At 39.9% G+C, this 27,510-nt stretch overlaps 1 protein-coding gene across 6 annotated transcripts in view; it reads left to right on the top strand.

Moving 5' to 3' along the window:
• Window positions 1-27,510, top strand: part of SASH1 (SAM and SH3 domain containing 1) — a 264,800-nt gene that overhangs the window by 70,490 nt on the left and 166,800 nt on the right. For 2 of the 6 annotated variants that reach the window (XM_081032318.1, XM_081032315.1), the window contains exon 1: window positions 23,671-23,883. The exons of 3 other annotated variants lie outside the window; for them this stretch is intronic. In XM_081032318.1, the coding sequence (XP_080888444.1) occupies window positions 23,764-23,883 (120 nt within the window). In that variant the 5' untranslated portion in view covers window positions 23,671-23,763. Of the gene's footprint in view, window positions 1-23,305; window positions 23,418-23,670; window positions 23,884-27,510 lie in introns of those variants that run through there. One more of the 6 variants, XM_081032317.1, reaches the window with a different exon arrangement.

The raw sequence follows: 27,510 nt of genomic DNA, 5'->3' as shown, positions 1-27,510 counted from the left end.
CTCCTACAGATTATATATAGCACAATGCTTGTGCTTTCACGTTTCTCTTATCATTATCTTGCAACTGGTACATCTTAGCTGTCCTATGTGCATTGGCTTATTTTACACTCAGATCTAAAGGCTCTACACTGTTACCTCCTACAGAGTACCATACCTTTTCCTAGTCCTATTTTAACAATCTAAAGACTTATTTATCTTACTTTTGAGTTTGCAACTATGTTCCAAATCCTTAAGGTTGTCAAAAGTCTGATCTCTGTAAAAGTGAAAGGTTGTTGTTTTTACTGTTACTTTTCCTTATACTATGGAATTATCCAATCCTTATTGAATTCTGAAGGTTCCATCATGTGTCAAGTTTAATGGAATAAAAATAGGAAATGTCATCCAAACAAATGTGGGTGCAAATGTTCTCCAGTTGTGGTTCCTGAACCTACAGCAGCAGCACCACCTGGGAACTTGTTAGAAATGCAAATTCTCAGGTCTAGCCCAGACCTATGGAATACACTCTGAGAGCCATCCAGAAGATTCTGATGCAAGTCAAAGTTTAAGAACCACTGGTCTTAGTATACAAAGGTAGGAGAAGTAATATGTTTTAGTCTGGGTCCTCTGCAGTGCCTAAATAATGGGCATCACCATTGGAAGTAGCCTTGGCATTATGATTACTACCCCTGCCTTGTTGCTTTTGTTTTACTGTCCATAAAGAAGGCTATCTGAGGCTGACCTGAGTTCATTCAACGGTGTCATAAGCAGTCAGCCCACTGAATCTCAGAAACCAACTGCCCTCAAGGATTGGGAGAACTTTATCCTGGCCACAGGATTTGATCAGTCCCTCCAGAGACTCACTTTGTGCAATGAGCTCAAGTAGATATGGGCCAGCTGACCAGACCCTGGTATTTTTAAACATATGTGGTGATAGTGCCTCTTCGCTGTCCTTGAGTGCCCCCGAGAACTGGCTGCGTATCATATCCTCAGCACAACACTCATAGGCAACTGGAGAGGAAGCTGGGCGCCCTGTCCTAAAAAAGCTTACAGTATAACAAGCTGCCAATCCATTAACTAATGATATCCTCCTGGAAGAGGATATTTATGAACATGGTTCATGGCTGTCCCAATGCTTCGTGTACCTTACTGTATTTACTGCTCTTCTGTCTTTTGTTGATCTCAGGCTTCAAACGATGGTGCATGATTTGTCCTGAGAATCCAGCTTCCCAGAATAACCGGTCCTCTCCCACATGCTGCTAATGGACTGCTTTGGAATGAGGTTGTTAAAAATTTGCTCAGCTCTTACTCAGTGTAATATGACGTTAGTTTATTTTGGTAGAAAGCAGATCATTTGGCTAATAGAATTTTGTTTAATTGGTCACTTGGCTCAGGGTTTGATGACTTTTCCATTAACGTTTATTCAACAAATATATTTTATTTAATTTTCCCTGAAATAACCCAGCTGACTCTAAATCTTCAGGGTGTGCAGAATACTGAAGAGCCGTGATCCCAGAATTTCTATGATAATATAAGCATAAAACATAGTCTGAAGGCTCAGAGACTTAGCATGGGGATAAGCAAGATGTACAACCAACCACAGCGTTCTCACTTTTATCTCTTTCTTTGAAATATGTGTGTGTGTGTGTGTGTGTGTGTGTAGATATATAGAGAGATAGATATGAATCTTTTTCTCTGGATTCCCAATCTCTATGTCCTTCCATACTTCTTTCTCTAGTTTCTCATGTGTATTTGTGTGTGTGTACATATGCATACATGTGAATGTGTATGTGCAGTGCACCTTGTATAAGGTAAAATAATGGCATTCTACCACAATAAGAAAAATTATAAAAAAGCAAAAATGTGTAATGATACCTAACAGTATGACATTTCTGAGAACTCGCTCTGTAGTGGGCATCAGGCAAAAACAAAACATCCTTTCTTATATTAATTATATCAATAGTTCACCAAAAACATGGTAGTTTTTTGAAGTATTTTGTGTTTTTCTGTCTTGCTTTTCAATTTCTCACATATAGAAAACGGAATTATTCTTTTTCAACTTGAGATTCTGTTCCTTTGTGTGGCATCATCAGAAATGGTTTGCTGCTTATAGTTATATACATACTTGGAAAAGAGAGAATGTGGAATATTGGATGAAAACTGAAGGTTATTATAATCAAAAACTGTAATATAAAATCCTCTTCAGGTGGAGTTGACAAGACTTTCTTGCCTTTTCACTGGCAAAGGCCACACAAATGCTCTGCTGGCCTTGCCCTTGGTGAGTTTCAGAAGGGCCTTTGCCTGTAAATTCATGGAGCTGAAGTTCAAGCAAAGGGCCGGCCCACACTAGCTTATTTACTCTAGGATCAGAAGCAAGACCTCAATTAATCCCAGTTATACTAGTGTTGCATATTTCCCGCCTCCGCCCACCTCCACCCACGAGTTCTGGCCCCAAATTGCTTCTGAGCTGACCCTGCCCACTGGCCAGAACAGGCCCGGCCAATGATCATTCCTTGGGACAGCCAGAGCTTATACATCAGGCTGGAATGCTGTCAGAAGAAATGCAATTAGCTTCATGCCATTGGTAGGCTGGGACTCATGATGCTATAAGGAAAAGACTAGTTTCTCTATCCTTGTATTAGAAGGCTTAGAGTATGGAGGTCAATTGTAAATATTGGACAGGTGACCTTTGACCTTTGCCTGCTTGCTGGGTGGGTCAGAGTTCTAAACACACAGACACTGTATATAAGAATACTGTTTCTTTCTTGGACAAGGGAAAACAAGAGTTGGCCAATTTTGAGTGATTAATATTCCTTCTTCCATTTAAATAGTCAGTCCAGGGGTATTCAGTGAGGGCATACTCTGTTCATGGCACTGTGTTATAGGGATGTAGAGAAATCTCTCAAAGAGTTTAGGATCCAGCAGAGGATTAAAATCATACATAAACATGATACAAGGAAGTGTATGGTAAGAACTTGACCTCTGGAATCAGAGAAATCTGAGTGCAAATTACTGCTCTTTTTAATAATTGGTGCTGTAACAATTGGAAATCCATAAGTGAAAAACAAAACAAAAAATGAACCTCAAGTCATCATGCCACATCTTACACAAAGGTGAACTTAGAATAGGTAATAAGTCTAAAACTAGAAAATTTTCTAGAGGAAAGCAGAAAATATTTCGTGACTTTGCTAGGCAAAGATTCCTTAGATAAAACAACAAAATAAGATCCACAAAAGAAAAAGAAACGGGTACATTGGACTTAATCAAAAGTAAAAATCTCCTTGAAGACACTAGAAAATTAAAAGACAACCACAGACTGACAGAAAGTATTTGCAAATCATGTAGCTGATAAAGAACGTGTGTTCAGACGACATATTCGGATATCTCAAAGTTTAATAAGAAGAAAACAGCCCACTTTTTAAAATGGGCTAAAGATGGAACAGAGCACATGCAAGGAACTCAGTACCATTAGTCATTAGAGAAATGCATAGGAAAATCAACGAAATACCTCTAGATACCTATTAAAATTATTTTAAAAAATTGGTAATAATGCAAATGAAAATCAAGGAGATACATCTGGATACCTATTAGAATTACTTATTTAATAAAGGTGGGGGTCATTACAACCGTGACAAGGCTGTGGAGCAAAGGGAATTCTCACGCATTCTTGTCTATGGAGAATGGTACAGCTATTTCAGTAAAACAATTCGGTAATTTCTTATAAATTAAATACACACTCATCTGTGAGAAACCAACCCCCCTCCTAGGTCTTTACCCACGTGAAATGAAAACTGATGTTCACACAACACCTGAATCTTTATAAGTAGTTTTGTTCATAATTCACAGAGACTGGCAAATACCCAAGCATGCTTCAATTGGTTAAAGTGTACACTGCAGTACATCCATACAATGGAATATTACTCAGCAATAAAAAGAGACAAACTACTGCACACAGCCTCGTGAAAGAATCTCAAATGCTTCATGAACTTCAAATGCTAAGTGAAATGACCCAAACTCAAAAGGCTTCATGTTATATGATCCCATTTATATGACATTTGGGAAAAAGGCAAAACATAAGGACAGAGATCAGATCAGTGTTTTCCAGCCCCTTTGGGAATGAGGGACGGAGTCAACTGTTTTAAGACAGGAGGGAATTCTTGGGGTGATGAAACTGTCCTATGTCATGATTGTGATGGTGGTTACATGATTTTTAAATCCACAGCACTGCCCAGTAAAAAGCATGAAGCTTACTGTGTGTAAATTGTATAACTCCAGAAATGTGAGTTAGAAGAAAAAGAAGTAGTACTATAGACAGTACTTAGTTGTCAAAAACCATGAAGGTAAAATTAAAAACAAAACTCTCTTCTGGCACTTAAAGATGAGCGACCTTGGCTTTAGGTCACTAAAGCTAAGAAACTTTGGCAAGAGGCGACTGGATGGCTCAGTTGGTTAGAGCGTGAGCTCTCAACAAGGTTCCCGGTTCAATTCCCACATGGGATGGTGGACTGGCTGCACCCGCTGCAAATTAAGATTGAAAATGGCAACTGGACTTTGAGCTGAGCTGCGCCCTCCACAACTAGATTGAAAGACAATGACTTGACTTGGAGCTGATGGGCCCTGGAGAAACACACTGGTCCCCAGTATTCCCCAATTGAAAAAAAAAAAAAAACTTAGGCAAGTTTCTTAACTTTTATAAATACCAATTACTTCACCTTTAAAATGAGAAAATATAATAGTAGCACAGCATAAAAAATATGTTCTGAGAGTGAAATGACAGAACGCATGAGATAAAATTAGCTGGTTTATTGACCATTTACTCTGCACCAGGCTTTGGACGTGCCTTTATATTTATTATCTAAGTCAATTCTAGAAACCTTAGGAGATAGATTATATTTTTAACGTGCTGAGAACAATGCCTGGCATGTAGGAAGTACTCCGTAAGTGTTGACTGTTATTATTATTCTTTATTGGGACTCTTTCTGTCCAGGCTCTGTGCTAGGCACCAGGAATACCCAGGGGGAAAACATGGCGTTCCTGCCGTCAGGCAGCTCACAGTCTAATAAAATAGACACCGAGGCAAATGAACAATTACAGTGCAGTGTGAGAAGTGCTAGGACAGCGGGGTCTGCAGGATACTTCCCTGGTGACATGAGAGAGAAGGAGACTCTTACTGGGGAGAGGGTGGTATTTTCACAAAACCTTCCCAGGGAAGGTGGCATCTGATCAGGTCTGGAAGGACAAGTAGAAGTGTCACAGACAGAGATCCAGTAAGGTGTGCAATGATTGAGGAAAGAGAGACACTCCAAATGATACCCAGAAAAAAAACCACACTTTTGTCCCCTCATTCCCCCCAAAAAACGTCTTTGGGAATTAGCGGCAGAGAAAGGAGACACCCATTGCACCAGACCTCAAAATTGGGCTTAGATATTACAGAAACAGAAACTACATTAGCAGAGTTTGGGAAGATGGATGGGCGCTCTCGTAAGCTGACATGACATCCTGATTCTAACATACTATCCGAGTGTCCAGATCGTTGAGAAAATATTTTATATTCTCCTCTACATACTTTCCAGTGTATTAGATTCACCTTGAGAAAAACTCATCTTCAGATCAAATTTAAAACCTCTTGGCTGAAGTTTTTCTTCATGCTTACTTGTGAATACATCCAGAGGATGGTTCAGAAATAACTTCAAGCTGTTAATTTTTCTACTATTTAAGGTATAACGCATATTTTTCAATGCTCTGTGCCTTTGGGGCATGGTAGTCAAACACAACTAACATTCTTCTGGGTTCAGCATACCACTACAAAACGATTCAAAAGATGTCTAGCGAAGAAGGAGACTTGAGGTTGGAAGTAGAGGGAGAGAGTTGAGTGAAGTAACTCTGTCTAAACACATAAACCTGTGTTGAGAGTTTTTGCCCTTCCACTGTCCCTACAATCGCTCAACAGGTGGTACAAGCTCACTGACATTTGTAGAGCAGATGGGATGTCATTTTAATGTTTCCAATTGACCAGGGCCTTGGGGTCTGTGCATATGCGGCAGCATGCCTGGTTTAGGGTAGGCAATGGAATCAGACAGTGCTACCTGCTCCTTCTGGCAGAGAAGTGAGAGCTGTAATTGTGTCACCTGACTAGAGCACGCTGTGTTACCTCTTAATCAAAGGTCTTATTTTGCTTGTTTTATTTCCCTTAACTTGCCAATCCTTTCCTCCCCTTTGCACAGCTCTGAATTTTGGACAAATGAACAAGGCAACCTTGTTCCTCTGAAAATTACCTTGAGCATAAGCTGTGTTTTCCTGTCTAGATTTTCATAAGCAACTCAGGTTGCATTAAATGGTCCAAAGAGGAAGTGGAAGGGGCTACAAAGGAGCTGAAGCAGTCTGTGGAGCCTACCAGGTATTCTAATCAGAGTACAAACAACATGGAGTTGGAAGACCTGTCCCTGAACAGTCATAATTTTTGTAATTCTCATTTTATAAGCCATCTGGTGAGTCAATGCAGCCCCACTTCCTGTAGTGTACACATGTGATGCCAAGACTACAACCACACACTTCCTCCCTCAGTATCCATGAGGACCCTGCACACTAATTAGAATACTTTTATTTATACAATCCAAAGCAGAAAACACTTTCTTGATCAGTTTAGGAAGGGCCTTTTAAACTGGACAGGGTTCCCTTCACTCATTCAGCTTCTTGGAAGAAAACAAATCCCAATTATTAATCAGATCCTAGTAGATCAGACTTGAAAACAATTTATATGGTAATGAGGAGTTGACTGGGCCTGCTGAGAGCATTATTTTGTGCCTGAGTTAGGGGTTATTTCTAAGACATTCATGGTCATTTCACTCTAATGAATGGCATACGTTTTCATTTTAGGCCCTCAAACAAATTGGGGAATTTGATTTCCTTTTGTTTTCCTTCTCTTTTCTCTACCCAACATCATTACTGGGTCCTTAGCTCAAGAGGAGAAGCAAGAAGGAGTGGCTGGATTTAGAATACCTTACTCTCTTTTAAGCCCCAAGTCTACTAATGAAAAATAGCATGTATAATTTTTAAAAATCAGTTTATGATCCGCAAACATTCAAGGGATTAGATGGGTTTTTATTTATCATTAGTATTAAACAGAATTGAAATGAAAATCTTAATAACCACTATTATCATTGATTCAGTGCTCCCTTTATGCCAGATAGGTATTGTATTAAGTGCTTTTCCACATAATAATAATAATAATAATAATAATAATAATAATAAAAGTAGCTAATGTATTTCTATTGATCATTTATTATGTGTCACTCAGAGGGTCAAGTTCTTTGTGAACTCTCATGTATTCCTCTCTCCCACACTATGTCATAGACACGATCGTTAACCCCATGTTATAATTAAAGAAAGTGAGGCTTAGAGAGTATTTGCTGAAAGTTGAACTTGGTACATCTGCAGCCAAGGTCCACATGCTCAACCACAACCGTAATGCTTTGATGAATCCTTCAGGGGACAGTTTGGTTTCTTTTTCTGATGCAAGTCACCCCACTGATTGATCAGTTTCACATAAATTCAAACTGTTTTAAAGTTTAAAGGATGTTCTTCCCTTGGTTGTAGGAGCTTTCTTGGCCTGTCAAAGTCTCAGACATAAGACTAAGCTGCCACACCCCTGGACATTTCTGCCTTCCCCAACCCTTATGCTGCGGACCAGTAGATTCTTTCCCCTCACAACTCTGAGGATACAGTAATCCTTTTGTTCAGTGATTTCCTGGCACACCAGTGTTTTCAAACCAGTATCCAAACAGCCTTAACATGACTTCTCCCTAACTGCATGTTAAACTTCCCTCATTTTCCCACCTTATTTACTTAAAATGCAGTATTATTGGAGTCGGAGCACCACGTTTACTATTGAACATCAAGCTTTACTCTTATCTAGGTTTTTCCAGTTGCCAGCAGCTTCCACAGTTTTCCCTCTGTTTCTCCCATTTTTAGATGGGCGAGGCTGAGTGGAAACCCACCAGAGACCCAGGCGGAGGCAGTGTGGGGCAGAGCGGCCTCTTTATTTTCTATTCATTGAATACGAAGGAAGCTGCTCTGTAGCTGTTTTCAGTCTAGACAGGATATGATGATAATAGCACAAATAAAAAAGTTCATGTATTCCAGCCAGGGACAAAGTAAGTGGGTACAGGGCATCGATATATGTCATGCTGTTATTAGCATCAAGCAGTACACGGCCCACTTCCAGGCTTGGTGCCCAGATTAAGTGCCTTGCCCAGAATGCGCCCATGACTAGAAGAAAGCTCTCAGGAAATGCTGGGCGCTGTGCATTTGGACTCTCAATTTTTCCTCTTGTAGGCATTGAAACTTAGACATTTTATTTTATAGACCAAGGGAGTGAATGGCATTTGGCACCACTGGTTTATGAAATGTTTTGCGGGTGTTCCTTTATGGGTTATAAATATTTCTAGAAGAAACCAGCCACCATATGCTGCACTGATTTAAGTAGTATTTATTATTGCTTTTTCGAGGTGCCCAAGCTCTGGTACAGTTGGGGATTACAGAATGATGGGCAGAGGTGTGTATCTTGAGTATATGTATGCGTAAGATCAAAGGGAGTCTCTTTATGTCATATTAGCCACTGAAATAGAACCCCTAAGGTGGCTGGGCTTAAAAATACTGCCATCTGTGCCTCAAATATAATAGTGGTCAGACATGGCACCTGGCTGACTGAACTCCCTTCTGAATCAGCTGGAAAGGGAAGGAATCAGGAGAAACAGCCAACAGCACAGTACAACTTCAGAAATAGTATCTCTTAGTGGAAAAGCTTGAGATGAATAGTAAAGAAGGTAGACTCTGTATCCAAGAAAAATCAAGAGTGAAAATGTTTGTGTTGCTGACCAAAGACTAAATACTTCTCTTGGATGCAGACAAGCAATTCCAATGGTCTCCAAGGAACCCGGGCCTGCATAAGCCAATGATAAAATTTGGTCCAATAAACACCTCTTGTTAATCTGTGACACCATGTTGATCATCAAACCTGCAAAACCAGGAAAGTTAAACACTATGGGTAGATCAAAAGATCCTGAATATTTGTTATTATTAAGGAGGTTTGAGGAAATATTGAGAAAACCTTTTTAAAATGTGACTCCCAACAGCTCCTGCTTGCTTTTATTGGATGCCGGACCCCTTCAGGTTCCGTTCCTTAAAAATTTGCCATAGTGCATTCCTGTTCCTTTTTGGAAATGCTGCAATATGTAAACATTTCGCAGCACATTCCACTGCTTAACAATGAGGCATTCAAGAATTATCATAAGTAATGTAAAAGGTTATGCTTTCTGAGACTGGGGTTTTGAGAAGAACTCTTTCTTTGTCTCTCAGCTTCAGGAACTCAGTCCTTCCAATTCTTGTAATTATTTACATAGACAATCTAGGTCTTTGAGTGCTTACTGAGAAGTCCTGCCTATGCCTCATGCCAGAGACCTTGTGGTCTAAGGCACTAGTAGCAAGGGCTTCAGTCTCTACTATTCTCATTCATTGACTGACTCATTCATTCACTCATTCATTCATTCATTCATTCATCAGATTTTTAGAGCACTTCTGTGTCTGGCTGGCATTGAATTTGGCTCCATGGGGGCTTGAATCAGGAGATGGAAATGTAGCAGGCATATTTTTGAAGGTGATGAATAGGTAGCATTACAAAATGTATAATATATAGGATAGTGTCTATACACAATAAACAATCTATGTTAGCTATTAACATTAATTGTGTTTATCATTAAACAACTTGGTGATAACAGAAAATTTTTCAGTGATAATTTGATTCAAAATTCCACCATCCTAATGTATCACCAGTTTTCATTTTCCACTCATTTCATTATTTGTTCAAAAAATACTTACTGCACTCCTACTATATTGCAAACACTGGCATAGCAGGTTTGCAAGTTATCTTATCTATGTGCATATGCACTCCTAATTTCTCAGAGTTAAGTTTCTCATACAGAGGATATTTTCCCATACTGTTACATGTTCTTTATATTACCATTTTAATCAGTAGCTATTATTTTATCAATATCATCATTTATTTGACCGTTTTCTTATAGGAAGCATCTTTCCAAATTTTCCATATTATAAAAAAATGCCATAATAAGCCTCCGAGCACAGAGTTCTTTATTTCTTCCCAATAATTTATTATGATAAATTCCTGGGAATCTAAATACTAGGTCAGAGGATATCAACATTTTTATGGATTTTGATGCATTATGCCAAATTTCTGAATCTTGTAGCAATTTACAATTATAATCTTCTTTATGACAGTCATATTCCATTGCCACCTCTGTGAAGATACTGCTTGATTTCTAGTTGGAGAATGGAGGCACACTCTAGTCTCATCAAGAATACCTACATGAGTCATTTCTTGTATGGGTTATCTTCCAGATGGCTTAGCCCATCCATTGCATAAATAACTTCCACTAAGTAGGAAAGGCAATCTCTTGCTCTCTAGACTTTTAGCGCCTCCTTACTTCCTTATCCCTTATTCCCTAAGCCAATTCCTATACCTAAACATCCACTTTCAGCATTACAGAATGTTACAAATGAAAGAGACCTCAATTGTGTCTTAATACCCTCTTCATTTTAGGGTCCATGACCTCGAGAGCTAGGGAGATTGTGAATTACTCCAGATCCCAGAGTTGTTGGAGAGATTGGGACAAGATCTGCATAAAGCCGATTGGCACTGCTGCTAGAAAATATCAAGGGGGTGCCCATACATACTTATGTTAGAAAGAAAACAAATCAGCATGGTCTTTGTGGAGGTATGATGTTCACATTAGTAAAGTGTTCCAAATTGTATTCCTCCCTAATGTGCCCATGACTTTTCACGTGCACTCTGTTACTGCAAACTGTGAAATTACCTCAGCCCAGGGACAGTCGGTGGTACGTGGTACTTTCAAAAGTAAATGATGGTTACCATCTTAGAAGGGGAATTATGAAGCATCTAAATACAAAGGATGAGCTCTTCCAGAGCATTAAGACGAATCTCCTTAGCTTAGGGCACACAAGGTGCAGGATGACTGACCACCCACCTACCTTGAACTTTGGGTCCAGCCACTCCTTTTCTAGCATTTCATTAGACAGAGAGCTTTAAGTTCCTTCAATACATAGTATTATTTTATGTCTTTGTGCCTTTGCTCCTGTTGTTCTCATAGCCTGAAACGAGCTTAGCCCCCCATGTGGCTGGCTAATTTCGACTCTCCCTTCAAGACTTATTAGCTCAGACACAGCCTCTTGGAGGAAGTCTCCCATGATGCTCCTGGGCTGTAATGAGTGCGCAGCCATTCTCTCTGCATATAGGACCTGTGCATCCTTTTATCACACTGAGAATATTTGTGTATGTCATTAGAATAGGCTCATCAAGTTCTGGATCTCTGACTTATTTTCATATTTTCGCTGCTTAGTACTGACTAGACATTTAATAAATATTTATTGAACCAAAGTATCTGATATGTATTAAGAAGGATTCTGTGAAAACTATAAAATCCATTGAAGGTGGTCTGGGTATGTGACTAGAATGTCATTCTTACTTAGAGTGATTAAATATGATCCACTGGGTTATATTATTGGGAAGGAAACATTTGTTAACAGGGAAAGGGTAGTCGTTTGGCCTCTCTGCAAGAGAGGCCCTGAAACAATGATTTTTCAAATATGTAAATTATTATCAGATTCCTCATCTCCTCTGGGATCTTATTCTAGTAGTACCCGCTCTTAAATTTTCAATCTCTCGTTCTCTACTAGTTCTTTTCTGCTTACCTGATAAATTTCGTCAGCTCTTTCACATCTTTAAAAACCCTTCTTCAAACCTCATGATTCCCCTCCAACTGTCATCTTTTTCATTCATTTCTCTCCATCTTTCTTCACTCCCCTGCAATTTAGCTTTTGTTCCTTCTTCTGCCACTGAAATTGGACTGGCTCAGTGACCCCCAAAATGAATATTCACTTGATACTTCTGTTGACTTTTCCATAATGTTGGATACTGCTAAATCACTTCGTCTGTAATTCTTGCCTTATTGGACATCATGCCATTATGACTATTCTCCTACCTTTGGGACCATTCTCACTCAGACATTGTGTCATTGCCCTGTGTTTTTCTCTTGAATGCTCATGTTTCTCAAGTCCTGTCTTTCCCAGGTTTCTATTCTTACTACACCAATGGATTTTAATCCTTACTATCTATCATAAACATCCATGTCTTTTTCAAAAATAAAGAAACTTGAGAAAAAGGAAATCTTGAGCACTGTTGGTAGGAATGTAAATTGGTACAGGCATTGTGGAAAACAGTATGGAGATTCCTCAAAAACTTAAAAATAGAACTACCGTATGATCCAGCAATGCCATTTTTGGGTATATATCTAAAGGAAGTGAAAGCAGGATCTCAAAGAGATATCTACACTACCATGTTCATTGCAGTATTATTCACAATAGCCAAGACATGAAAATAACCTAAATGTGTGTGTATACATATATATACATATATACGTATACATATATATATATATATATATATATATATGATGTGATCAAAAGATACAGTGAATGTTTAAATAAAAAAATGTATTATAGTAAAATACACATTGCCATTAATCCCCCTCAAAATACTCCCGCTCGCTTCAAACACCCTTATTCCATCGTTCTTGCCACTTTCTGAAGCAGTTCTGGAAGTCCTTCTTTGTGAGTGTCTTTACTTCATCATCCATCATGACGACGCTCCATGTCACACATCACTTCTGGTATGCTCATTTCTGTCAAATACAAACGTTCCGGTGTGTCCTCATCCACCTTATTCACTGGATCTGGCCCCATGCAACTTCTGGCTCTTACCCAAAGTCAAAATGACCATGAAAGGAAAAGGTTTTGAATCAATTCAGGACATCGAGGCAACCATGACAGCACAACTAAAGACACTCACGAAAGAGGGCTTCCAGAACTGCTTTGGGTAGTGGCAAGAACGACGGGATGAGTGTGTTTGAAGTGAGGGGGAGTATTTTAAGGGGGATTAATGACAATGTGTCTTTTACTGTAATACATTTTTTTATTTAAACATTCACTGTATTTTGTGATGACACCTCATATATATGTGTGTGTATATATATATATATATATATATATATATATATATAATATATACGAATATTATTCAGTCATGAGAAAGAAGGAAATAGTGTCATTTGTGACAACATGGATGGACCTTGAGGGCATTTTGCTAAGTGAAATAAGCCAAATCAAGAAAGACAAATACTATATGACATCACTTATATGTGGAATCTAAAACAGTAAAACTCATACCGTGTTTCCCCGAACATAAAACCGGGTCTTATATTAATTTTTGCTCCAAAAGACCCATTGGGGCTTATGTTCAGGGGATGTCATCCTGAAAAATCATGCTAGGACTTATTTTCTGGTTTGGTTTCTTTTCAGGGAAACATGATAGAAACAGAGAGTAGAATGGTGGTTATCAAGGGTTGGGGGTGGGGGAAGCAGGAGATGTTGGTCAAAGGATAAAACCTCGTTATTAGATGAATGAGTTCTGGGGGTCTAATGTACAGCACGGTGACCATTGTTAACAACACTGTATTATACCTTGAAAGTTGCTAAGAGAGTAGGTCTTAAATGTTCTCTCGACAGAAAAAGAGATTGTCATGTGATTGAGGTGTTAGCTAATGTAGGGTGGCAGTCATTTTGCAATATAGCAAATCCACACGTCATGCACCTTAAACTTACACAATGTTGTATATCAACTACATCTTCATGAAGCTGGGGTGGGGAAAGCAGAAGTATTTCAGGAAAAGTGAATATTTGAACAAAACAAGCAGAAAATAGGAAATACAGAGAATGTGGGGAAAAGCAGATAAGGACCTTCCAGAATAACTCTACGTTGGATCGTGACAGAAAAATTAAGCTAGAAAAGCAGTGTGGGATCAAGCAGGAACTGATATGTATGTGCTCAAGTTCCCCCATTATTAATCTTTGTGACCACTTGCCTAGATTAATAGCATGACTCTTAAAAATTGTCTTGTCTCAAATTTCACCCTGTTCTAGGCTCCATGTTGCCCTTAGTTATAAAAGGAAGCTAAATTGGACACTTTAACACTTCCCTGCTTTCAACTTTCAGGGATTCCATATTGCTTACATCACACACATAGCTGGTAAGACATCATCAAAGTTTATTACACACCTGTATTTCTATTCTGCTTCCTTGACTGGAAGAGAAAAGGGTGGAGTTACAGCAAAGCACGGCACTGGAAGGGGCATACATAATAAAATCCCGTTCTTAGCTTGGCAGGGCCATCCACCCATGTTATTGCTGCCTACCTCTAATATCCCATCCTACCCTCCATGGGAGGACTTTACACTCTTGTTTAAATCCTCCAGGCTTTTCCTTCTGCCTTGAATACTTTCTCCTGTTCTTTCTTAACTGGCTGGTGAATTGTACGGTCTTTAAACCCTTATTATAATTGGAATCACCTGCTTTGTGAACTCTTCTCATTCTCCACCGGGTTGACCATTCTCTCCTCCGAGCACCTCTTTGTTGTGTCCATATAACTACTAATTACTTTTTTAGCTCTTTTACTATATTAATAGATGAGATGCTCTTGTAAAGAAGTTTGTCTTTTGTCAATACCTAATGTGATGTCAGACATAATTGGCACTCAATATTTGTTGCATGATGAGGAAATGAATGATGCATATCACAGAACCTCTCTAATTTGAACCAGTCGGAAAAAGACTAGTCAAAATTATGGAATATTCTCAGAGTACAAAAAGTACTATAAATGGAGTAGCTTATTTAAAAGACTTATACGCAGAATGTTTTATGGCACTTTTAACCAACTTTAAAAGATTGTTTTTTTATGTTTGTTAAATGGCCGCCCAATTGTCTTCTTTAAGTTTTATCCTCTTAATTTAGTTAGTAAACTCCTCTCTCTCTCTCTCTCTCTCTCTCTCTCTCTCTCTCTCTCTCTCTCTCTCTCTCTCTCTCTCTCTCTCATAGTGCAAAAGCAAATCTGGCCCAGCCTGGAATGAATCATGACAAACTGTGATTAGTTGGTCTATATCAAAGTACATTTATTTATGGATTTACCAGTAAATGATTGATTTGTCTGTTTGCTGTCGTTTTGCTTTAGCCTCTTAATTTTGTCTTTTAGTAATTATTACAGAAGGAAATAAAATTTTCTTTCTTTTTTTTTCCTTTTTTTTGATCACTAAAGAGTAGCTCTTTTGGGGGAGAATTCTTATCATCTATGCTACTGTTGAAGAATTCTTCAGCATAAGAGGATTTGTATTTTTCATCCTTTTTCTTTCATGTGTGTTCTATTTAGACCAGGAAATGGCTATTTTAGCCTAGAAGACTCAGGCCAGATGTTAGTCCACTGGCTGAAAGATGGATTTCCTGCCCTAATAGGTGACCTCTGAAAGCAAAATAGGCTTTTTCTTAATGGAAAGACTGTCCAAATGACCTCATTTCTAGAACAAGAGTCCTTTGTTAAGTGTCTCTTTGCTATTGAAATCAACATCATCTGATTTTTGAGAACATTCATTAGATAAAGAGTAGCTAGCACCTAGTTGTCTCATTTATAAGGCATAGGAAAAAATTATGACTAGACAATCCAATTTTTATTCTTTTAAAAATATTTGTGTTCATTGAGAGGGAAATGGCGCAGAAAATCTGGTGTCTGCTTACCCATATTAATATTTCTTTTAGATTTCAAATCTCATTCAGGTCAGGACTAACCATAGGATCATGTTATATGTGTCTCCCTAAACAGGGAATTGTTTCACTAAGCTTGACGCAAGGCACTATTTAAAGAAGTAGCCATGACCCCAATGTCCTGTCACTCAAACTTCTAACTCCATATGTGAAAAGCTCATTGAGACATTCCCATGGTGCCACTTCTTTTGATGAGTTCTTCACCCAGTTCATTTATTTATGTCTTCATTTGTATAAGGCAGCACAGAAAAACTGAAATAACTGAGCCTTTGTGTGTGTGTGTGTGTGTGTGTGTGCACCCCTGGCTCTGTGGGTGTCACAGGAAATGCAATTTGAAAGAAAGTACCCAAGAGAGGAAAATGACCTTGAATGACTGGGAGGAGACTGTAACACTTACTATACATGGAAAGGAGGGGAGTCAGATTGCGTGAGAAGGATGATATATGTTTCTGAGATTCTAAAATGATAAGAATTTTATAGCTAAAGGGAAAGTTGAGTTGGTTTCTTTGTGTGTGTGTGTGTGTGTGTGTGTGTGTGTTTTAGGAAGAGGAATAAGAGTGTCTCTTTTTAATAGCTGGCAGACACAAATTTTACTAGTATAAAACTCTTGCTCGTCGTGATCCAAAATGTTGGCTCCTCCATGAAAGACAGACAGAATAAAGCAGAGCCATATACAGAGTTAACATCGCATTGGGCAGTGCACGTAGGACTCATGGTTCTTCCTCAAGCAATTTATATAGTAAATAACAGCCTCTAAAAAAAATGAGCAGTAAACAGGATATCACACTTTCCTTTGTTAATGAATCAATACATACCTTTCCCAGAATGTGATACTCACCTCAATGCCCCTCTTTTCTAAATAGTTATATGCGAATGCCATTAATCATAAATTATATTTTGCATTGTTGTTCAACCAAAGTATTCTGGGTAATACTTCAGTTCTAGATAAGATTGTAATAATCTTTTGTGGTTACCAGGATTTATGTAAGAGAGACTTTTTGTTGTATGTGCATAATATTATGGCATCTCCAAAAAGCAGAGCAACAGTTTTAACTGCAGGTTTTAAATTTAATGGAAAAAATTATTTTTCACAAGTATGTTTAAGCAATAGAAACAGCCAAGTTGGCCTTCTCATAAAGTTTATAAAATAGACCAGATTGATGAAGCTGTTTGGTTGGTGGATGATACCTTCCAGCTCTACTTTTAAGCCTTTTTTTGCATAATTTGGGAACATTTAACATAATCTCTGGTGTCTTATTAACACATTCCTTTTTTTTTTCCTCACACTCTCTTAAGCTAAGAGATAAATAGCAGGGAGTAAGAGTCCCAATAACTTTCCCTCTCCACGCTTCCTGTTTTCCCTTCCAGTGTCAAGTTGCTCTCACAAAACCTCACAGCTCTCCACAGGAGACACTGCTCTCATCTTAATTCAGAAGTAATTTTATGGTGAATTGAAGTCTTTTGGTTCTTTGCCTTAAACAATGTGAATTCAATGTTGGCCGTCCACCCAGAATTTTTTGTTTCTTGTCTATAACATATTATTGAATAGTTCAGAATCCTCATATTTCAGAATTACAAGTGGCTTTAGAAATTATCTAGTCTGACTCTACAATGTAAAATGAAGTATCGTTCTCGCGGTGGTGTTTTGCCCAATGGAATAATTCCCAGGCAGAACCTTGGTGTTTACATAGCACCCACACAGAGGCAAACCTAACTGGCTAGGCTAGTAGCATCGCTTATCAGAGTGGAAGAAGAGATTTCAGAGGAAATTATTTATAGCCTTGAATCCTCATTTTGTTTATTTACTTCTCTCGCCAGCTTGTTCTGGCTGTCTTCACTTTAATTTCTCTTTAGTTTTTCCTTAGCTCTTTTCTAATCTCTCTTACCAAATACTCCTTGATGAAGAGCCTTTTAAGAAGTAATGCCTTAGCATGGGCTTGGCTCACTTTTAGGGTATTTGTGAAAAAATTTCTTTGAGATTATCAAGGGAAAACATGTTTTAGCATTTCGTTCTCTCCTGGAAGTTAGTTCCCTGAGGAATGCCGGGGGTGGGAATGCCAGAGAGGGTTACTGATGGTTGGTAAAAATTAAATAAATTGATTTATTTTCATTGCTCAATGTCAGAAGGCAGTATGGTAAAAAGTAAATTGGACTGTTTATAATCTTTTAGATTTCATCTCTGCTGAATCTCACATTTTCTATGCAGAAAACATAGAAAATGTGTTGTCTTTAAAAAATAACAAGTATTTAAATGAAGCTCTGTTCCCAAAACGTATGCTATTGTTATGGATAATACATTTTAATTCCAATAGTCATTCATGTGCCTCTTAAAATGGGAATATGGTCTGAGAAATGCACTCTTAGGTGATTTCGCTGTTGTGTGAACATCATACAGTGCACTTACACAAACCTAGATGGTAGCGCCTACTATGATCTAGGCTATATGACACAGCTTATTGCTCCTGGGCGACAGCCTGTACAGAATGTTACTGTACAAAATGAACCTAATTCAAGCACAAAAACATGATACAATCAGGAGACATGGTAAACAGGAAACATAAGAGGCTGCTGCTGCAATAACAAAGCATACTGCTTATAGCCAACTTTTTTTTATCAGTAGAAAGAGTACACTCTCAAATAATGATAAAAAGCATAATAACTACATAAACCAGTACCATAGTCGTTTATTATCATTATCAAGTATTACGTACTGCACATGTATGATACTTTTATAGGACTGTCACCGAAGTGCGTTTCTTTCAGTCAGCATCACCACAAACAAAAACATGTGAGTAGCATTACACAATGGCATTACGATGTCACTAGGAGATAGGAGATAGGAATTTTTCAGCTCCATTATAATCTTATAGGATCAAGGTCAAATATGTGGTCCGTTGTTGACTGAAACGTAGTCATGAGGCACATGACTATATTTACTTGTCTATCCTTTAAAACGAAATGTCTCTGGACATCTGATTTTGGACTCTCCATTATTTTATCTCATGACAGTTACTTTTACCAATTAATTTTAAAAAAGCAATGCACTGGAACCGTTTTTCAATATATTATATTTTAAAACTTCCCGTTTCCTTGGCAATGTGTTACTCCTCATTTTGACATTCCTACAGTTCCAAGTGGCTCTCAGATTTGATCAAACACCACAATTACCTGAGGGGCTTGTTAAAATACAGATCACTGGTCCCACCCCTAGAGTATCTGACTCTGTAGACTTTGGGGGTGGGGGTGAGAAATTTGCATTTTTAACAATTTCTTAGGAGTTGCTAATGCTTCTATTTTTGAGCGTACGCTTTGAGAAGCACTGATCTAGATAAAATATTGTAAAACATGGTGGTAGTGTAGACTAAGGCCGTGGCAGTGGAGATGGAGAAAAGGGGATGGATTTAACATATATTTAGAAAGTAGAATCAACAGGGCTAATCCATGGTCTAGATGGGAGTGACGGTGAGGGAGGGGACTGAATTAGGCAGGTAGATTGAACAAATAGATGCATATAACAGAGTACTACTGAAATGGAAATGAGCAGGTTGGGAGGCTTGGGTCATAGTGAGAAGTCATACATTCTATTTAAAGTTTAAAATAATTTTAAAATGTTAAAGACAGGGCAGCCCAGTGGCTTAGGCGGTTAGAGCTCCATGCTCCTAACTCTGAAGGCTGCCGGTTCAATTCCCACAGGGGCCAGTGGGCTCTCGACCACAAGGTTGCCAGTTCAATTCCTTGAGTCCCTCAAGGGATGGTGGGCTCCACCCCCTGCAACTAAGATTGAACTCTGGCACCTTGAGCTGAGCTGCCTCCTGGATGGTTCAGTTAGTTGGAGCGCGTCCTCTCAACTACAAGGTTGCCAGTTCGATTCCTCGACTCCCACAAGGGATGGTGGGCTATCCCCCCTACAACTAGCAACAGCAACAGAACCTGGAGCTGAGCTGTGCCCTCCACAACTAAGACTAAAAGGACAATAACTTGAAGCTGAATGGCACCCTCCACAACTAAGATTTAAAGGACAACAACTTGACTTGGAAAAAAGTCCTGGAAGTACACACTGTTCCCCAATAATGTCCTGTTCCCCTTCCCCAATAAAATCTTTAAAAAAGAATGTTAAAGACAGTGCCTGACATTGAATAGATTTTCAATAAATAATAGATATTGATATTGCTATTATTACTGCCATTACTATCAGAACTGAATAGTCCTAATAACCCCTCTGTCTCCTGCCCCTCCCCCCCGGGGAAACCTTCTAAATTCATTACTCAGCAACCTCATTCTAGAGCTAGGAATTACTCCTTGGTATAATACAAGAGATTCAGGTATGAATAAGGAAATTTTGTAGATATCACCTCATGGTATGAGTGGATATGGGTAGGAAGAGCAAAAAGAGGGAAAGGGGGCAAAGGTTCTAACTCACAGAGGATTATCTAATTCACAGAGAATTATAACCTTCATTATCACAGACAAGATCATAATAATCACATTAGATAGGTGAAATCATCCCATCTTACAGGTGAGATAAATGACTTGCCCAATAAATAACTTGCTCTTCCATTCAAGACATATAGAAACTTGAGTGAAAATTCAAATCCAGCTCTGTCCTATACCCATTATCTTTGTGTTTCCTACCACCAAACTCTACCTTTACCTCCAAGCAGTAGACTGGTTACCTTTTTTATGTCGGAATGGTGACCTAAATAGGTTGCAGGCAACACCCTGCAACTTCTAGTCTAGTTGCTTTTAAACTTTGTAATCCTGACTCATAGTAACATCCACTTTTTACAAAGCAAGCCAGTATTTACTTTACATATACATGTATATATATACATATATATATGTATATATATATATGTATATATATGTATATATACATATTTGTAGCACACATATCTGTGCAACAATATGACTGTGACTTTCAAGAACTAACACATATTGAGATAGGTGCATTATCAATATTTACTCTCAGTGAATACAGTCTGATAGTTTTTATTGATCGCAAAAAGTATCAGGATCCACATAATTGATTTCACAATCACCTTTAAGGTCTCTCTACTAGAATTCTGGGAAATCCTCTTTTAGATCCCTTTCTTTTCTTGAAATCCACCTAAGAACATCATAACATGCCAATGAGCTGGACGAGCGAGAGCCAGTTGGAAACGGGAAAGGAGACAGCAGGATTCCCATGTACTTTCTGTACAGACATCTTCAATGGAGCATCTACGTGTGCCTACCTTCCAGAGCTTTGTGAGCATCAAATACATTGCTATATAGATGAAAGCCCTTTTAAAAGTAATCAAGTTGTCTGTCTTTGATTTTGCTCCATGTAACTGTATTCACTTGGACTGATAATTCAAGTCCTCTGGAGCCCATTTCTTCATCTTAAAAATAAGCGATTTGAGCCAGATCACCTCCAAGGACTTTTCCCACCCTATTATAATAAGCTCTTTTTGTACGTGGTACCTATGGGTCTCTGAAATAGTATGATGATGATTGTGATATTGATGATTATTCTTTCATAGTTTGTTAACAAGCCCCTGAACAAATTTTGGGAAGAAAAGACTGGCATCAACTAAAGGAAAAAAGACTAACATTTGGGAGAATAACTCATTTTGATTGGTCGCATCATGAAGTTGATGAGTAAAAATGTTCAGCTTCATTTTTTAAATAGTCAATGAAATTATTCATGTTCTAGAAGTAGAAAAGTGACTACTCAAAATTTCATATTAATGTGCAGACAGAAAAAATATTGTTATCAACACCCCCCTCCACATATTACTTATCTCATTTCTCTATTCATTTATTAGGGAGCACTAGGAAAAGGAGCTTAATTATCTGGGGTAGATTGATTTCACTAAGTGCCAAAATGCTGGCTAAAGTTCAATTATATCGATATGTGTATATGTATTTTTGTGTAAAGGTATCTTTAGATGATCATAAATATATCACCTCTCAGGAGGTGGGTGGCAATTAGTGTGGTCTTGCCTCATCTAGAAGGGAGAAACTGCATACAGGAAAGGTTAAGTGCTTTGCCCCTGGGTCATCTGATGAGTTAAGAGAGAGACTCATGATTGGTGCTGGAGAGTCAGCCCTTCCCTTAACTCAGCACTTAACCCTGTTTGCTTGACTCTTTGCTCAGTCACTTGCCAGAAATTATGCTGAGAACAAGCTGCCCATTGGTAAAAGCAGCACAGTTCTTTGTATTTTCTTGAATTTAATAAAGTACCACATGGGTAATACTGTACATTAAATATACCAGTAAAATCAACTCTAAGAAGTTTTTACCTTTTTCCATCATTTACTTATTTTCATGTCTTTATAGACATAATAATAATAATAATAATAACAACAATACTAATAAGTGTACCATTACTTATTTGTACCATTACTTAACTTATTTGGATCTGAGCATCTTAGAGCACCCATCTGGCCTAACCCTGGAATCATCCCAAGAAAGCACCAGGCCTGGTCATGCTGATTTAGTGTCCACTGCTCTTTCTACTTCAACACAGTGCCTCCTTATTATCAAGGGAAAACTTTTTCCATTTCAAAAATATTGTCATCGAGGATTATGCTTATAAATGTAATTACTTTTTAAAAAAGTTTTTAAATTTTGAACTTTTCCAGGGGGGCTATTCTTCCATTTGCATTAATGGTTATCCCAGTAATTAATGCTTTAGTAAGGGGATTTCAAGGACATTGTCTTATCCCCTTCCTTTTATGTGGGCTCAGAAGAAAAACCACCAGGAAAGCCCTCTAAAACAAGCAAGGCTCTGCCTGGGGCACCTCGCCTGAGGTTTTTCTATCACTCAGCCCTTCAACATAAGGGCTAATTTCTGGTGGGTTCTTAACTGTTTCACAAAGTGATCAATCACCAAGTCAATGTCACCTGTATTGTCATCTCCCAGGGAAAATTCACTGAGTGGTTTTTAAAGAATCACAAAAGGGGAAATATCACTACAGGGCTATTTCCCTCATAAAATAAATCTGTCATGGATTTTGTTCTTGGAAAAACACACACAGGGCCCTGAGTGTGGATTGGCTAAATGGCTACAGCCGTCACATTTAGTTTTGAAAAGGGCCCTTCCTTGTGTCCTTGCTGTAAAGGAACCATTAAAACCCTTAGTGGACTTCCCTTAATTACTTGTAACCCCTAGGTAGCAGTGCGGGCGCCCAGGAACCAAAATGTCCCCACTCATAATGAAAACGATACAAACAATGGCTCGTGCCCAAGCTTTCACACTTGTTTTTCCACCTAGTCTTGGCTGACAGAGGCAGAGTTGTAATTCCTTAGGTCGCTTGCCTGCCCGAGGGGCGAGGTGTGGATTGTAACGACAGTACTTGTGAACTCTTTGGGCAAGGAGTCGCTTAAAGATGCACTTCTTCGGGTTTCTGGGGTCAAAACGTTTCGGTGAATAGCGTGATTGGAAACTTGTGCCGGCGGGAGATGCAGCGCCGCTGCTCTTTCAACAGGCGATTTGTTCTCCCGTCTGTGGCTCATTTCCATGCAAAGAGCCCGACATCAGAGCACCTTTTGTTGCTAAACGCTTTCTTTAGCTTCGAGGGGAGAGTCATGTGGAGCTGGAAGAGCTCATTTTGAAGAGAGGGGTCCCGGGAAATTCCTTCCAGGTTCCAGGGGCGCCGCGCTCACGCCTGCGGGGCCCTGCTCAGACTCGCTGCCAGAAAGGAGTCGCGTGCCTTCGTGAGTTGGTCCCCGTCACAGGAAGGAACGCCTTTGCAGCGGGTTTAATTGCTTCTTCGCTGCCATAAATCCCTGCCGTAAAACTCGGTGGTGCGAGCTTTGCTTTCGGCTACCCCGTGGTCCTGCGGAGCCGGGGTGGGAAAGTTTCTAAAGTTGTCAGTCGCGCAGCCCGCGGCCACCTACAGGGGCCTCCGTGGGGTCGCCGGGGCCGCTGGGGGATGCGCCGCGGGGGCGCGGCTCCGTGACGCGGCGGGCGGGGACCCGGCGCTGGGGGCTGGCCGTCCGCTCGTGCGGGGCGAGGGGGCCCCAGGGACCGGGACGCGCGGCCAGCGTGCGGGACGCGGTCATGGAGGACGCGGGAGCAGCCGGCCCGGGACCAGAGCCCCAGCCCGCGCCGGAGCCCGAGGCTGGCGCCAGCATGTCGGAGGCGTTCTCCCGGCTCTGGACCGACGTGATGGGCATCCTGGTGAGTTACCTGCCGCGAGGGAGGCGCGGGTCCGCGGCGCCGGGCAGCCCCTCTGCGGCCCGGGGCTCCCTCCGCGCGCGCCGACAGGGCACGCCCGCGCCGTGCAGTCGTCCTTCGTCTGGCTCCGGTTCTTAGGGGGTTAAATACACAAGGGATAGGATTTCAATCCCTAATTAAAAAATAACCAGCCACAGATCACATCAAAGATTTTTTTTCCTTTTTCCTTTTTTTTTTTTTTTAAACAATTGGGTGATAGTCTATAGTTTAATCTGGGACACCTGCTGGGAAGTTGGTGCGGAAAAGGCTGGAAAGAGTCCTTCAAAGAGTAAATGTAAATAGTACTGGGCTGGTGTTCTTTCACTGCTGGAGTTGGGAAGAGGCTGAGGTTAACTGATGTTTATCTCTTTACCATGTGTTGTCTGACCAGGAGAGAAAAACAACCCTGTCCTTACTCAGAACCACCGAAAAGTTTACTTCGCGTGTTTGCAGTTTTCTACTTGTAGAATTTCAGGATGTTTGTTGTTATATGTTTGGGGCGGAAAACAATGGGACTGACTTTGCTAAATCTGGCTTGTCATGTATTTTGAAATGTCCAGTAATGTTTTCAAACCGCCCATGGGTTTGGCATAATTTCTGAAAAATAGTTCTTCTGCACGGAGGGTGAAGCTTTAACTTGCTCAGGGTTCGCTGCCTGGGGGGTGTTAGTAGATTAGCTTCGGTGGAGCTGTCGGTAGGCAGGTAACCTGGAATCAGCTGTGTGGGTGGAATTAGTCAGACGTCTTAATTCACACGTAAAATGTAAATTTTAGTTTAAAGATTTGGAATTGGCAGTTGTGTGGATTATCGGAAAAGGCTCTAGGTTTACTTTGAATCTTTTATTTTTCAAATGCAAGGGATAGTTTTTAGAAAGAAACTGCTCTCTGGACATGATGAACAGTGAACCGTTTTGAGTACTGTGCTTAAGCTCTTGGCCTTTGGAGTGACTTAACTGGGTCAAATCCCAACTCTCCCATTGGTTGACTTATGTGACCTTGGCCAAGGTATTCAACCTCTCTGGTCTTCAGTTTTATCACTTGAAAAGTGAGGCAAAAGGGCTTTGCTTCTTAGGTTTTCTGACATTTAGCTACGTTGGTGTATATATAGTACTCAGCACACTACCTGGCATATAGTAGGTGCACAGTAAGTGACAGCTCTCTATTTTTTCCCCCTGCAAATAGTCCTGTGCCTCACTGTTGCTCGCTGAAGTCCCAGTTACGCCATTTTCAGGTATCCATTGGTATTTATGATAACCATTGTACAGAAAACCAGGGTAGGTTGGTCGAAGAGTTCTGTCTCCTCATACGCCAATATTTTTTAAATGTAAAACCTCCTGTCTTTGCATTTTCTGAACATTATTAATGAGTACTGCCCTCCAGTGAAATTCCAGAAAGCCCAATGAACATTTTAAAGTTGTGGTAGATTGTTTTTGAAGTTCGTCAGGCAGGAAGCTTATTTTCTTTCTTGCTTAGATGTCACTCTGTAAATAATCAGCCACTGAGAAAATGGGTGTGATAACATCACGTTGCACCCCTCAATAGGGCATCGGTGGGGGGCAGGGGAAAGTTGGAGGGGCTCACTTAAATGAAAGTGTAGGCGGGGTTGTTTGGAGGGGAGGCTTGCCAGGTGGAACTTTCCGAACATTTGCTGTCGCCCCCCTGGCAGATTCCAGCACTGCTGGGTCAGTTGCAGCAGTGTCTTTGGCTCGGTTAAGAGATGGGGTGGGGCTCCAGAAACTCAGACCTGTTACTCCAAGGGCAGCTGCAGGAGAAAAGCAAATATGTACTTCTCACAGAACCAGTTCATTGTGAGGCTAGAAAGAATGTAAAGGTTGTCTCAAATACATTGTGTTCATGAGTGTTTTCCTGTTTTTCTTATGTAGTCTTTCCTTTGGGGTAAACTGGGACATCAGGATTGTCCCTTAGTAAAGTTCGCAAGAAGACATGGGTTATCTCTCCTTTGTGCATGCTTGGAGAAAGTCACCAGGATAAAAAGGAAGGATTTCTATTTTATTGGGAAGCTGTCATCCAAGTGTTTATAAGAAATTGCATCTTTGGGGGCATATGTCAACACACTGACAGTTGCCTTTCTCTGTTCTCATTGATGTAAAAGACAGCATTGCCTTCATTTTGTATTTAAAAGAAGGGATTTTGCAATCTGTTGGCCTAGACAGGTGAAGCCACTTGACCAATGGCATATAGATGTTGTGAGTGACAATATCAGACTGCACCCTTGTTCTCTGACTCCCTCCAGTCAGGAGCCTGACACCATGATACTCCATGGTTAACTATCCCAGATCAACTTGGTAGAAATATAATCACACTCAGAATTGTAGGAAAATGCTATTTGAAAGATTCTTTTTCAAGGCGGAACTTGAGGAGGGGAGTAGAGGTAGTGGGGGAGTTATACATCCAAACATACTTAAAAGATTTCAGGCACACTTGCTACTTTATTGGATTCTTCTAGGTGTAGAAACCAAACGTCTAGGCCTATTAGGTTAAAACTGTTTGGGATGAATGAGCACAATTCCCCTTTTTGGAGTGAACTGTGAGAGGCACTGGGCATCTGTCCCCAGAGATTTTGTTGGTTCTAACCTTGGGAAGGGTGTTGCCCCAGAGGCAGAGGTCTCAGTAAATACCGATGTTAGTTTGAGTTTATTAGGACACATTTTGCATTTGAATTAATCCAGTCTTGCACCGGTCCACACCAACTAGTTGCTGTTAGATAATTGTTAACAAAATGCTTATTTAGAGAGAAATAATGATATGATTTATGTCATGGAAATGTTTGAGCAGTGCTTGAGCGAATAAATGCTAATAAGTGAATACGTAAATAGAGAATTAAGAGGACATGAACTTACCAAAACACTGTATTGATTGTGAATGCCTGGACAGCAGGGTCAGTATTTTGCTCATTTTTCTATCTCCAGAGCTGCAGTGCTGGAAACATGATTTTACTGAAGAAAAAAGAAAAAAAAAATGTCCTTCTTAAATTCAGGAGCCACATCAAAATACAATTCAGTAAAGACTCATGTACCCTCCATAATGGGGTGCATTATAGACATTAATAAATTGTGCTCATGCTGAAGCTACCATTTCGGCAGTTTCATCATGCAACCTAAAATCCTGGCGCTAATGGCAAGTTGTGAAATGTTTGTAAACCCTGAGTGATTAAACCATGGCATTCTTCTGAAGTATGCTTTTATTCTCTAACTCTGCCACATGTGGCCTGCCTGAGTTTTCAGCGCCTGACACCTTTCACCATGGCATGCTTAGCTTTCTACTGAGAGGTGCCAGATGAGTTAGAATCCTGTGGCATTTTGCTTATATCTGTACTCTGCGTTGCAGACACAATATTCCTTTTGTTTTTGGTGGGGCAGGGTAGATAGATGTTTTTAAGAGTAGGAATTGCTAAGGCAGATCAATTTTTCAGCACTGGTTATCCAGTTTGTAAATTGCGTTGGTTCTTAAGTTTTCCCCCCAGAATTTAAGGTCCTCTTAAAGCTGAGCCAGGCCTTTACTGGGAAGGGAGGGGAAGAGAGTTAGTAAGTGCCTATTGTTTGTAAGATCCTGCAAGAGGTTCCTCCCCCAA

This window comes from Rhinolophus hipposideros, assembly GCF_964194185.1.
Source record: "Rhinolophus hipposideros genome assembly, chromosome: 3".
Lineage (NCBI taxonomy): Eukaryota > Metazoa > Chordata > Mammalia > Chiroptera > Rhinolophidae > Rhinolophus > Rhinolophus hipposideros.
Note: the sequence above shows the minus strand (reverse complement) of the source record. Positions and strands in the feature narration are given on the sequence as shown.